Genomic DNA, 13,030 nt, shown 5'->3' on the forward strand with positions numbered 1-13,030 from the left:
CCGCGCGGCGCCTCCCCTCCTCCTCGCGACGCCTGGCCTCCTCCTCGCGGCGGCGCTGCTGCTCCTCGCGGCGGCGCTGCGCTTCCACCTCCCGGCGGGCCTGGGCGAACTGCTCCCAGGCCTCGGCGTCCTCGACCGCCTGTCGGGCCTCCTCCTCCATCGCGGAGGTGCGAATGGCCTCTTGGAGATGAGGCCATTGCGCTTCCTCATCCGCCGCCGATTTGAGCAGCGCGGCGGCGATGTCGGGGTCCTCCTCGGAGGACTCTGGCTTGGGATGCAGCTGAAAGAACATGGAGCCCCCATGTGTGGTTTTGGTAATTGATGGCAATCCCTATGGACTAACGGTTGCATTGAGAATCTATCTTAGGTCCATAGCCATGTGGTGGTCTCAAGGTTTCAAGATGGAGAAGATGGAGTACAATGACGAAGACGGTGTCGAAGAGAGACGAAGACCATGTTGAAGATGAAGATGGATGAAGACGGTGGCGTGCGTACAAGATCGAAGAAGACGGTGGCGTGTATGTTGGAGGAAGACGGTGGCATGTACAATGATGAAGAGGATGAAGACGGAGCTTGCCGACTCAAGAGGAACGCGCAAGGTTAAGGTTTGTGCTCGATAGGATAGTGGATCGCATCATCGGAGAGAGCTCAAACCTTGCATGCATTGCATCGTGTTTCTTGGTTGTTCTTGGTTCTTATCCATGAGATGAGTTAGAGCTTGTGTTCATCTCCATGACAAGCTCTAGCTCATCGGAAACGGATTCTGGATGCATCGCATGTTGCATGTGCGAGGGTGATGATTTTCCCGATATACCATATTGAGAGGTTACACCTCTATGACCATGAGAAAATCATCACTCACTCTTTTCCATATTTTAATTTTTGTAGTGATAGCTCTCGTCGTCCTCTTTCCGGCAAAATTAGTTTCATGTCATTCCGAGTTTCCTAGCTCAAGTTATGGATTTTACATTGCACTGAAAAAGTCCCACAGAACAAGTTACGGTACCTTTGCGGTACCTTGAGAGCGGTAGTACCGCTTGTGAGCGGTAGTACCGCCTATGGTACCGCTTAAGTACCGTAACTAGTGTTACGACAGTACCGCTTCGGTACCGCTGCGGTACCGCTTGGGATCCAGTAAGGTTTGGAGCCCATTGCGGTACCTCGAGCGGTAGTACCGCTTTGTGTCCACATGGACAAGTTCTGTGGGGATTTCGAATCCAGAGCGGTAGTACCGCTTACCAAAGCGGTAGTACCGCTCGGGCGCGAATCTGACCGTTTTCTTAGCCCCAACAGCTATATTTTGGGCCCCCTATTTATACCTCTCTTCCACCTCCGACCCAACCACTTCTTCCCCTCCATTCTCTCTCCTCCATTGTTGACCTTGAGTTCTTTCTTCCTCCTCTTGATCCCCCCCCACTATTTCTTGCATATTTTTGGGGGAAAGGAGAGAGGAGACCTAGATCTAGAGCTTCACCAATTGAATCCCTCTCCAAGTGAGGGGATCTTGCTAGATCTAGGTCTTGGAGTTATTTGGTGTTTCTCCACATATTTGTTCTTCCTCCCTTATTCCCCCAATAGCTTGTGTAGCTTTATTGGAATTTGGGAGAGAAGAACTTGGGCATCTTAGTGGTGTTCTTAGCCATTGCATTAGGTGCATCGGTTTGGGTTCTCTCCGGGGTTTCGATCTCGTAGAGGGCATGTTACCTTAGTGGTGTTGTTGCCTTAGTGGCCTTGTTACCTTAGTGGTGTTCTTGCCTTAGTAGTCGTGTTTCCTTTGTGGAGTGTGTTAGCCTCTTGTGGCGCATCGTTTCCTTGGTGGAGTGTGTTAGCCTCTTGTGGCGCATTAGCATCCTTGGTGGAGTGTGTTTCCTTGGTGGAGTGTGTTAGCCTCTTGTGGCGCATTAGCATCCTTGGTGGAGTGTGTTTCCTTGGTGGTGTGTGTTGCCTCTTGTGGCCGTGTACTTGAGAGCCTCCTTGTTGTGGAGTTGCCTCAAGTGTGATACTTGGGTGTTTGCCCAAGCTTGTACGGGTTCGGTGACCACCCTCAAGTGTCCCTTAGTGGATCGAGGCTTTCCTTTGGTGGAAAGGCTCGAGGAGAATACGGTGGCCCTAGTGGCTCATTGGAGTGCCTCGTGCCTCCACACCGCTCCAGACGGAGACGTAGCACCTTAGTGTGTGAACTTCGGGATACATCGTCGTCTCCTCGTGCACCGGTTACTTCTCAACCCGAGCTCCTTAACCTATGCGCTTTACCTTGTTATATCTATCTTGCTTGATGTGCTATACTTAGCTTGTTATCACATTGTGCTCATCATGCTAGCATAGGTTGTTGGTGCTCTTAGGTAAACCCCTAGTTGATAGACCTTGAGCTAAACTAGTAAACACATGTGTAGTTTTATTCCGCCTAGTTTAGCTCTCAAGTAGAAGTTTTTATACACCGCCTATTCACCCCCCCCCCCCCTCTAGGCGACGTCCTAGTACATTCAGCAGCAGCAGCAGCGAAGCCGGTGGCGGAAATGCCGCGCCTCCGCGGGCGGCCTCTCCGATGTGGAGGGCGCCGCGGTTCCCGCCGGTCCGCAGCGTCGCCGGCTGCTGCTGGCCTCGTCGTCGTTGGCTCCGGGAGCGAACCGTCGCTTCGGGGCCATGGCGGCGGTTGCGCAGTGGGGACTGGAGTGGAGGGACAGATCCCCTCCAGTCCACATTAAATAGCCTCCCCGGTCACCGACAGGTGGCCCCAAGGGAGACGAGCAGCCCGGCGCCCGGACGCGGGCGGACGCCGCGTGCCACGCAAACCTAGCCCAGATTTGGGCCGGGTTTGCGTCGTTCCGGACGCCGCGGCCGTCAGCATTTGCGGTGCGTCGCCGCGTTGGGCCGGGTTTTTTGTCCGGCTGGACCCATCCGGACGCGCGGGCGCGGGATGGGTCGCTCGGTTGGAGATGCCCTAACGCCCACCAAGTGCCAGCCAGATATCCGTATGCAGGTCCACTGGGCAGTGAATTGTATGTAGGTAGAGTATGGGGCCATGATGCACACAGTTCGTAATTTGCTTGGAGAAAAAGTAAAGCAAAGTATAATTCAATTGAGAAAAAAAAAAGAATATAAAAGCTTTCTGTTCTACCTACAAACAATGGAAGCAAAGCATGATGCGCACAAATATGCAGATATATTTATCTATCTGTTATCAAGATAGAAATATTCCAGATAGCTGAATAATCCAAGTCGTCGAGTGTCACAGGTTTTGGGTACAGAGGTCAGCAGTGCAAGATCGATCCAACATATATGTTTTTAGTTTTTACAGACTGAACTGTAGGTGCCATATAGGGGGAGCAACCTTGCATCCGTTAATTCGTAACTTGATGACATGCATGGTTAGCTCAATAAAATTGTACATATTAAGATGATATAAGGCAATTCACCGGTTACGTAGCTCCTGGTGGCATTTGGGGCTTCCTTTTCAAATTAAAACTGAAAGCGTAAGCTGCAGCCGCATTCAACAGTTCATCGAACAATGTCAGTTTGTTGTCAAAAGCTTTCAGTAAGCTACCCCGCAATAATGCCCCTAGAGGCATTGAGTAATCGTGAAGACTGTTTTCTAACATCAGAAGGTTCCAAGTGTACAAAAAAAAGGACATAAAATTGTATAAAATTGTAAACAGTTCATCAGACTGTTTTATCTCCTACAAGTCTCAGGCCTCTTATAACCGCGACGTGAGTCTCGACATTAGGATTACAATAACACACACTTAGGCGTTAAGATGTCTTGATTAAGCTAATTTATTACACTCGAGCTGGGAACATTGCCCGGAGGAGGAAAGTTTAGATCTAACGGCTGCGTAATGCTTCGTTCAGTTAACAGAAGTGTAGCAGCAGTAGACTGAAGAATTGCAGGATCCTGACAATAATGGGCTTATGGGGCAATTCAGTTCGGCGGTATATGATGCAAACAACATAATCTGAGTTTTGCTGCATTGACACACCATTTTCCAATTTCTACGAAACCTGCATGATGCCACGAAGATTACAAAACAAGTGCCTTCTTCCTGCTGTATGTATTTCACCATATACTACGTTCTTGTCAGCGTCAGGAACTATATTGAAGAGGAATAGTACCACCGGCCCTCAAAAACTTCCGTTTGAAAACCATCAGCTACAACCATGAATCATCATTAAGCCAAAATGAACATCTGGGCATGCATGAGTGAGCCATAACCTGAATATCAATCGAATAAAATACAAAAACGCACTCACTTGCACTTCCAGAACTGGAACGGGCAATAGAACATCAGGGAAGAGAGCATAAATTTTGGTTTAGCAATCCATTCAGAGCTGTAAAGGGGTATTCAAGGACGGGGCATCCACCAATCAAGATTTTACAAGAAGAAAAGACGAAGATTAGACCGTTCCCGTTGAAAATATATAAGACTGATATACATGGTAGGTTCAAATCATGATCGTAGGAGTTACATATACATGCTTTTTTAAGCATCAGGTGGAGCATCTGCAAACAAAATACCTTGCTTAGTTCTGCTTACACAAAGTTGATATGACATGCTCAACTCGGATTTTGCATTTGATCCATGCTTAAACAGCAACACTTGTGCTCATACTGGCCCTGTCATTTGCACTCAGTCTAAGATTCAGCCCACTTGGTAAACAAACCACCTTCTTGAGCAATCACATAGGCAATTTCATATATCTTCATGCTAGCTTTTGATGTGAAGCTATCTCACAAGTCATAATCCATGTAGTAAGAGATAGAACCATGTAAAACACATAGATGAATTAGTTCAAGCCATAGTTATTTGCCTGTTTGGTGAGGAAATGGGGACGCAAACAAACGGTAGGCAGAAATCAGACCGGGAACGCTGTCTGGTGATGGCTCCTGAGTACTCATGAACAAGCCCCCATGGGCGAATTCCAGATGGATACTTGCAACACCCTTTTTGATGCTTGGAAACTATGCAAAAAAGAACACCAGCGAGACGAATGGGCAAATAAATAGCGTTAACGAAGAGAACAATGCGGTTGAGGAAGGAGTACAACTGAAAAATCACCAGGATTAAATTAACACAACACTAGTAGTCTCCCCTTGACTATCCACTCATCACTTCTACAAATCACACAACAGGAACATTGCCACAAGTGCAGCTCCGGGAGGTTAGCCTTGGTTACAGCAAGAAGAACTGCGAGTAGAGGAGCTCGCGTATCTTGTAGTAGTCCTCGCACAGCGGGCCCTCGATCACGATTTGCTGAGAACCCGTGCTGCCCTGCAATGCACGACATTGTGTGTCAGAGACGAATGAGAAAATTGCAACAGAAAAACCACAATTCAGGCTAGGGTTTTAAAAAAACACCACAATCAAAAATTTCGCAAAAACACTAAATAGAGCAATTTTGAATTGTGGTGTTTTTTTAACCCTAGCCCGAATTGTGGTGGATTTTTTAAACCCTAACCGACTGAAGTAGTACACGAACAAAATCGGGGGGGGGGGGGGGGGGGCGTAAAATGGGTAGCTTTCGCGATGAACTGGGAGTCGGTTTATCATGCCTGTTCTAGAGTTTGTTTTGTGGTACCACTTGGACATAGGAGGACCGTGGAGACCGAAGTTTGGCAAAAAACATTGGGGCTTCTCAGAATTACGGCTAAATGTATAGCAGATCGAGCGGTTAGTTACCTTTTGGTTAGAATCGCCAATCTTGCGCACCGTGATGTACTCGCCACAACGTAGAGCACCCCCAGAAAACTCGACCTGCATAAAATATTCTTAGTGTTCCATCTTGATGGTTTGAGAGTGTGACCAGAGATTAGTTTGATGCACATACTGAAACCAAAACGTGGAGGACAGAATGACCAAGGAATCCAATATCATAAATTCATAAATTTAAAACAGAGACCTACCTGTAAACCTTTATTTGCAAGGAATTGCTTGAAATCAGCCAATTTCAGATCACCGACAAGAACTGGTTTATGGGCTGATGGAGTTGACGAGGGTGGTAGCAAAGTAAGCTTCTCGTCCACTTTCCCAACTTCTGCATCAACCCACGCAATTTCATGCTCACCTAACTACAGACAGTGGTAGTGTCAGGGCCAGTGTTTTCTTATGGTAAAAACTCATAGTGATGTAAACAAACACCAAAGTGAAGAAATCAACAAATAACCAAATGAAACACATGGGCGAACAGCCAAACACTATGGTCAGTGGCTATAGACTGAGAACAGGTAGTCTCTGGTGGTTACTGGCTTGGAGTTGATGAGCAAATTCAAGGGGTTAATAGTTAGGTTCTTATGGCTGGTGACTAGCTGGGAAATGGAACGGGCTGCCTGGTTAAAAAGCAATAACACTGTTTTCTAACAGCAAAAGGAGCTCTAGTCTTTTCCTTTGTTTGCTAATAGGGGAGCTCTGAATGGGCTCTGAGTAGAGCTCGGCTACTCAAAGAGAGAACTCGAACCATTAGATTGCTAGCTTTACTTATGTCAAGTTCATATCATGGCACGATCTCCACATCAAGATGACTTTAACATTGAAGAGATGAAATTAATTAACAATAAAGGAATCAAATATAGCTCATACCTTCTTAGATATGACATTGCTCATGAACTTCTCTGAAAGTTGTACCTGAAATTTCATAAGTCAGACAAAATTAGCAAGTATGTATAAACATATTTGATTGGTAGCAAACTTACATTAGCCTCCATGCTTAAATAAACAATGGCATATACAAATATTGAGTATCATGATGGTGCAATGACTTCAGTAATTGGCAATGCCTATTATTCACTAATCTGGAGAATCATGATGGTGGGTGCAGTGACAACAGAATAAGAATTAATACACCAGTATCTGAGGGTGACTTTACTTTCCTAATCTCCTAAGTAGAACTCTACTATAAAGGGGCTTATCAGTTAACAAACTAACCTTGTAAGCACATAAATCTGATGTTACATCAATTGTTTCTTCCAACTGAGGAGCATAAACATGCAGGTCTGAGTTCTTTGCACAATGCATTTTCAAATGTTCAGTAGCTTCTGCAGATCCATGCACCAAAACCTGGAAAATATGAGAAGAGGTTCAGGATGTGCTACAGATTTCACATACAGCGCAAGTACTGATCACAACCACTGCAACTGCAGGTCGCTGATATCACACACGTCACATGGTAAACAAAAAAAAAAGAATCACCAAAGTAATTATCTACACAAAGTGTATGGTGGCATGCCACCTTCGAGTGGATAGACATGCAAAGTGAGATTCACATGATATATGGATTCAATAATGCAAGTGCTTCAGAACATAGTCTCAGAGAGAATTCAGAGATATCTTTAACTATGAAAAGGACAAAAGATAGGAGTGAACAGAAAAATCAAAAGGGAGCAAATAAGTTTAAACTGTAAGATCAAAGCCATACATACTGTACAGTACAATATTCAAACTGAAGACACGTACAAGTTTCAGTGGGGCCACATGAGCAATAACAGATTTTACGGAACGGCCATCGGACCGACCTTCAAAGTCCATATATGCCAATGAGCACTTCACTTGCACCTGAAAAATGCCAAATATTCTTAAACAGATGGAAAAATTCAATCTAGATAGACGTAAGGCTATCACTTTGATATAGGATACTAAATAAAAGAGACAGAAGAGAACTTACTGTCATCTCATTTGAAATCACTTTTGATGGTGCCGAATCAAGGAGCAGGCGTGCTGATCCCTCATCAAGCTTACCATCCATACCATCTCCAGCACCCTGAGAGAAAACATGCCCTTAATAACCTAGAGTAAATCTAAACTATATAAGACCAGTTCACCTTAAGTAAAAACAAATGAACACCGCTGAAGTTGGAAAGGAAGTTCCATCTGTTTCCCACTTCATTTAAAGTTTCTTGCAGTTTTCAATAAGGGAAACAGTCTCCAAAGAAATGACAGTGGCACAATAATCATACTGACAGGCATGCAACTAAGTGACCATGGACTAAAAGTCTAAACACAAACTGAGTAGTCAAAAGGAACAGCAAGTGCATAAGCGAACTTACGAGCATCAAATTATTATCCATTTCATCTTGTTTCATCATATAATCATCAGGATTGATAACCTCACCGAAGTCATCCCAGTCAGCAGTATTTTCAAAGAAAGGAAACATAGGAGCGACACTGGTCGCCGGAGGGACAAATCCATCAATTAGAATATCCACACTCCCGCCAACATTTGAGCCAGCTGATGGAACCAGAAAGTAAAGAAGGGTAGTTAACTACATACAACAGATACCCGCAAAAAAAAACTACATACAACAGATATGTTATTATCGTTTTGCTTGTTCCGTACAGTGAATAAGAATGAAACAGGGATATTGAACTACATCAGATCAAAACACAAGACAGGCAGAAAAGGAGAAGTAGAATAGTCATATAAACAGAGTAAGAGAAACTTTTCTAGATGAACTAAAAGTGGCTATCAGGAAATATATAATATTCCAAACTATAATATGCCATTGCAAATGTGATATGATTAGGTAAGATAGCCCACGTATGCTCCGAAAAATGTGTAACCATCTTATACCATTGGATCAACGAGAGAAAAAAATCTTATACCATTGGATGATTTACAAGACAAGCTTGCATCGACGACCATGGGAGCAGAAGCCTTTGCATTTGATCCCTGAGAAGCCTTTAGCTCCTCCTCCTTGCTGAGGCTAGCCTTTAGCGCTTCTTCCTTTTTTACCCGTTCTTGTTCCTCTTCATAAGCTTTCAGCTCATCACCAACTAAAGGAATTCGTTTGCTCATAGTCACTTTTACAGCTTTGGGGGGTGGATCCACTTGAAGCATGCGAGCAAGAGTCCCAAACTGGAATGCCAAAATTTTCTAATCAGACATTTGTTTATGCATAGACATCCAATGCACGAATTCTGCTACTAAATGAAATAAACGAAGACATTTCATCATCCTTTGCAGTCAACTATGGAACATGACACAGAGATAATGGTAAATTTTGGGGAAGTGAGGCTTTATAATTTCTTTTCCACCAGGAATAAAAGATCAATTCAGCGGATGATTTCACTTAAAGCAACTTTGGCTCATGCTCTTTACATATCCAAAGTTTAAACTATGTGTTATCAAGGCCTCTAGTCATTTATACCTTCAAATCTCCATAATTCCTATAACTATTTATTTAGGGTGGCAAGCTACTGAAGATATGTGAAGATTGAAGAGAACTGTGATCCATTTGGAGAAGCTGAAAATATGGATGTACCTGTCCTTTCTCAGTAAAAAGCACCAGGTTTTTTGCTTCATTTGCCATATCAACAAATATGTCATGAGAAAAGCCAACCTCCAAGCTTGACATGGACGCTAGAACCACCTGCTAAGTATCTGTTAACTTCAAGGTTCCAAAAGTATGGTAGACATAAACATTGTTACTCTAACCTTTGGAGCATCTCCCAGTTTCTCCAGCTCTTCTTTGTTAATTATCAGTGAAACATATCTGCAACAGAGACAGTTCTAAGAAATAATACAAGGATCACATGGAGAATTGGACAGCCTAGAAAATAACTCTGATCACAACATTCTAAGAACAGAACTCCAAAGAAAGAATATATCCGTTACTCCACTGGAGCAACAGAGGGAAAGCATGTTCATGTCAAGGTAAACGTTATACCTTAATAGAAAGGCATTATCTCTAGTGTGTTCAAAAGACTTTGAGATTGAATCGCTCATCCATTCAAGAAAACTCTTGACAAAATCAATAGTACTTGTAGAAACATTTGTCAGAAAGTAGATAGGATAGACCAAATGTCGTTGAGCCCAGTACTGAAATGCATGGAGATAAGAAGTTAGCATAGCATGACAGGATAAAGGAGTACCGTGATAATAAATGACGATTTCACCTGCTCCATTATTAAAAGAAGTTCTAGCACTCTACCGGCTGTATCAACAGGCAGTAACACGCTACCACCATTTGATAGAACTTTCACCATTGAATCTGCATAGAACAGGGTGACACTTCAACTAAGAGTTTTTGATATATAATGCAAGGAAAATAACCTGCAAACAAGTAATGATTTCGTAGCTAGTCCAGCAATGTACCAATGAAATCTTGATCCTGCTGCCTTTTGTAGACTTGATTGTTCAAGGCATTGTAAGCATCAGTAATCAAAACAGCTGGCCGTACAAAAGATCCAAGGGCAGTACCATTCAAATGTCTGAGAAGGCACAACGGTATTAAGTTATTTAAGCTACAGAGTACAAAATCTGTACATGACAGAAACAACACAGAATCTAACCTCTCTTTTCGGTGGTTGAAATCAACTGCATAGATGACGTCTTCCCCATCTTTTGTTATCTTCCATACTGTACCCCCCAACAGATGCCCAGACACATGCGGTGCAATCACTATTCCTTCACCTTTATCTGCCGAGAAACGGTTACTGAGAGAATACAGCTGACTAGCTGAGCATACTGAAGTGGTGTACATCAACATGATCTCACTAACCTTTAAGAAGGTGGTTTTGTGAGTATTTTAGCCTCACGACATTCTGGAATGCAGCATCTATATCATCCAAAGTGAACAAGTCAAAGTCTGCAACTTGCTGCGAAAGAGACATTAAAAATTGGTAAGAGTCCTCCATGAACGATGAAGAGTGAGAAACGACAATGTAGGCGGGCGTCTATTTGGTGAGGTTCCCACGCAATTAACAAGGAGGATATGTGTACTGGAAACACATATGGTTAGACAAGCACAAGCAGTTACCAATTACAACAATGGGCGCAAAAGAAGCTTACCCATCGAGATAGGAAATAATCATACATGGTCAGAAGTCCAAGCCTAAACACAGGTTCTGTGGCATATACTGGTGCAGATAATCCAAGATGCTTCATAGCATAGGGCAAAGCTCCCAGATGCATCATGTCAGGGTGAGACAGAAGAACAGCATCTATTGTTGGGGCAACCCTGAAAAGATACGAGACATGCTTATCTGCATAAGTGAAAGATATTATTCAATATGTTTTGACTAAAATAAGCTACTATATCCATGTGGCGGCTCTTCGTCAGCAAAGGAAAACAAACAAACAAAACAAATTTCTCCGGTCAGGACAATGAAGTACAAGTATAACAGCCTGAGAGTGCATGCCAGAGGTCAACTAGCACATGACCATAAACTCATGCACACTTTCACACCTAGAAACAATATTCGCTCGATTCAACAAGTCAATTCCCTAGCTGGCGCAATTCGTCGAGCAGGTGGCGCGCGTCCGGCGAGGCAACCTCGCCAACGAACACGCACGCATGGTAGCACCGACCACCGAGACAACCGAGTGTACGAGCAAGCAAGCTCGCGGGGGCGGAACGAATAGTGGAACGGGTAGGTGCTGGCGGGGGTACCTTGCGAGGGGCTGGAGCACGGCGGGGTCGCAGTGGTCGGTCCAGCCGCAGTCGAGGAGGAAGCGGAAGCCGTCGACGGCGAGCAGGTAGCAGAGGGGGCCCTCGCCGTACGCGCCGCTCAGCGGCGTCACCTGCACCGACGTCCCCATCCCTTGGCCGGCGGCGACGGCGAAGACGGCGAGGTGGAGAGTGGAGTCCGACCGGCGGTTTCGGGCGGCGCGTTTGTGACCGAAGTCGGGAACCCGGCCCAGCCCATAGGCTCGAGAGTCGAGATGGAGGAAGCTGTGGGAGTAGAACTGGGCCGGGATGTGATGGGCCCGGCGTGGCAATTCGGCCCATAAGGGTCGACCAATTGCTGCTAACGTCTCTGATTTAACGGAAATAGTTCATCTGATGGCGATACGATTGCTAGTTTTTTTTTAGAGCAACCACATATTTCATTAATCAAACACCAAGTTACATGAAGCAACACATGTGAAAACTAAAAGATAAACCGGGATAAAATAATTATCCTGAATTTGCAGATAAAAACCTAAAAGATCGACAAATACAAAACGATCTCTAGGGTTTCCTGCAACCACCGTAGCCAGCGGCCGCCGTCCATTCCAACGCCGCCGAGACGAACGCAAGAACAGACGTCAAGCCTCCACCATTGCAAGATCCAAAAAAGCATCATCGCCAACGAGGCTTTGTGAGTCGATGAACAGGCCTGCTGCAAGCAGCGAGGCACATGTCGTTGTGGCACGTCGACCGGGGGACGTCCCCTTGCTGTCTTGGACCAAGATACGCCGCCTCCCATCAATGAAGTCGGAGAAGAACGACATAACCACCACCTCCGGACCAACATCTTCGCTCCTGAAGAACCACCTCGCCCCGGCCCCCAGCGCCGTCGTGGACAACGACAAACGCCAGTGACACGTCAAGAAACAGATCTCGCCAGATCTGAAGAACGGCGAGAAGACCAAGCCGCCGACCTGAAAGATCGACAAGCACACGTTGCCAACAACTCCGAGACGCCGCCGTGAAGGTCGCCGCCGGTGTGGGAGTGAAGTTGTGACATATTTATTTGCCCGGGCGCCGCTCCCACCACCCCAACGACGCACCATAGGAAACAAAAACTAACCCTAACTACTAGGCCAGAACGGAGGAACGAGGTTCCCCCTCCCTCATGCTGCCGCCAGAGCGGCAAGTGGAGGGAGAGGAAACCAGGCCCAACGCCCTGGCCGGAGATTTGGAAGATTGGATCGTCTCCGCCTCTCACGAGCGGAAGAGGAAAAACGGTTCGTTTTTTGATACGGTTGCTAGTTGGCTCTGCCCTGGCTGACTTTTGCTGGTCGCCACTTGTGAGTCGAAGCTGAGCATTTTATATATCTGCGTGCGTAGAGGGAACGGTATTGAGAACAAGTAACTGCGTGTATGGTTGCCCTACGCAGGAGCCCTCCACGGTAGCCACTTCTCGCATTTTTGTTGGGCAAAACTTTCTCTCGTCTGGCCCACCACCCGCTGTCGCTGCAAAAGCAGTCCTGCTATTGTCCTGTGGCTTGATATATGTGCTTGCGCGTCCGCTCTTGCTCGTGTGTCTCTGTTTGTGGACCGTGTTAGTTGATGGCCCACTTGTCTGTATGTTGGGTGCATATACTATAACGAGAA

General features: G+C 45.5%; 1 protein-coding gene across 2 annotated transcripts; it reads right to left on the reverse strand.

Annotated features, from left to right (window-relative positions):
• Positions 1-4,376: 4,376 nt before the first annotated feature.
• LOC127319717 (cleavage and polyadenylation specificity factor subunit 2) lies at positions 4,377-11,632 on the reverse strand. 2 transcript variants are annotated; one of them, XR_007862658.2, is made up of 19 exons: positions 11,381-11,632; positions 10,780-10,948; positions 10,490-10,586; positions 10,281-10,407; positions 10,084-10,199; positions 9,885-9,979; positions 9,656-9,807; positions 9,424-9,481; positions 9,251-9,358; positions 8,592-8,844; positions 8,036-8,217; positions 7,654-7,749; positions 7,446-7,544; positions 6,918-7,049; positions 6,573-6,617; positions 5,900-6,064; positions 5,676-5,750; positions 5,055-5,267; positions 4,377-4,957 (listed from the first exon to the last, which is right to left on the reverse strand). XR_007862658.2 is itself a non-coding variant. In XM_051349689.2 (18 exons), the coding sequence occupies exons 1-18, from the start codon at positions 11,527-11,529 to the stop codon at positions 5,169-5,171; spliced, it is 2,217 nt and encodes a 738-aa protein (XP_051205649.1). In that variant the 5' UTR covers positions 11,530-11,632; the 3' UTR covers positions 4,965-5,168. The 2 variants fall into 2 exon arrangements, 1 of the variants encoding a protein (XP_051205649.1); XM_051349689.2 differs by lacking the exon at positions 4,377-4,957 and having other exon boundaries at positions 4,965-5,267.
• Between the last annotated feature and the right edge of the window lie 1,398 nt (positions 11,633-13,030).

The sequence above is a fragment of the Lolium perenne genome, chromosome 1, assembly GCF_019359855.2.
Source record: "Lolium perenne isolate Kyuss_39 chromosome 1, Kyuss_2.0, whole genome shotgun sequence".
NCBI lineage: Eukaryota > Viridiplantae > Streptophyta > Magnoliopsida > Poales > Poaceae > Lolium > Lolium perenne.

Bases quoted from the DNA above. Each gene is read 5' to 3' on its own strand.
- LOC127319717 (XM_051349689.2), bottom strand. From the start codon at position 11,529: ATGGGGACGTCGGTGCAGGTGACGCCGCTGAGCGGCGCGTACGGCGAG. The intron at 9,980-10,083 runs GTACATTGCTGG...TGTTCTATGCAG, and splicing joins GCAGGATCAAGATTTCATTG to ATTCAATGGTGAAAGTTCTA. The intron at 7,050-7,445 runs GTACGTGTCTTC...CATATTTTCCAG, and splicing joins ATGTGGCCCCACTGAAACTT to GTTTTGGTGCATGGATCTGC.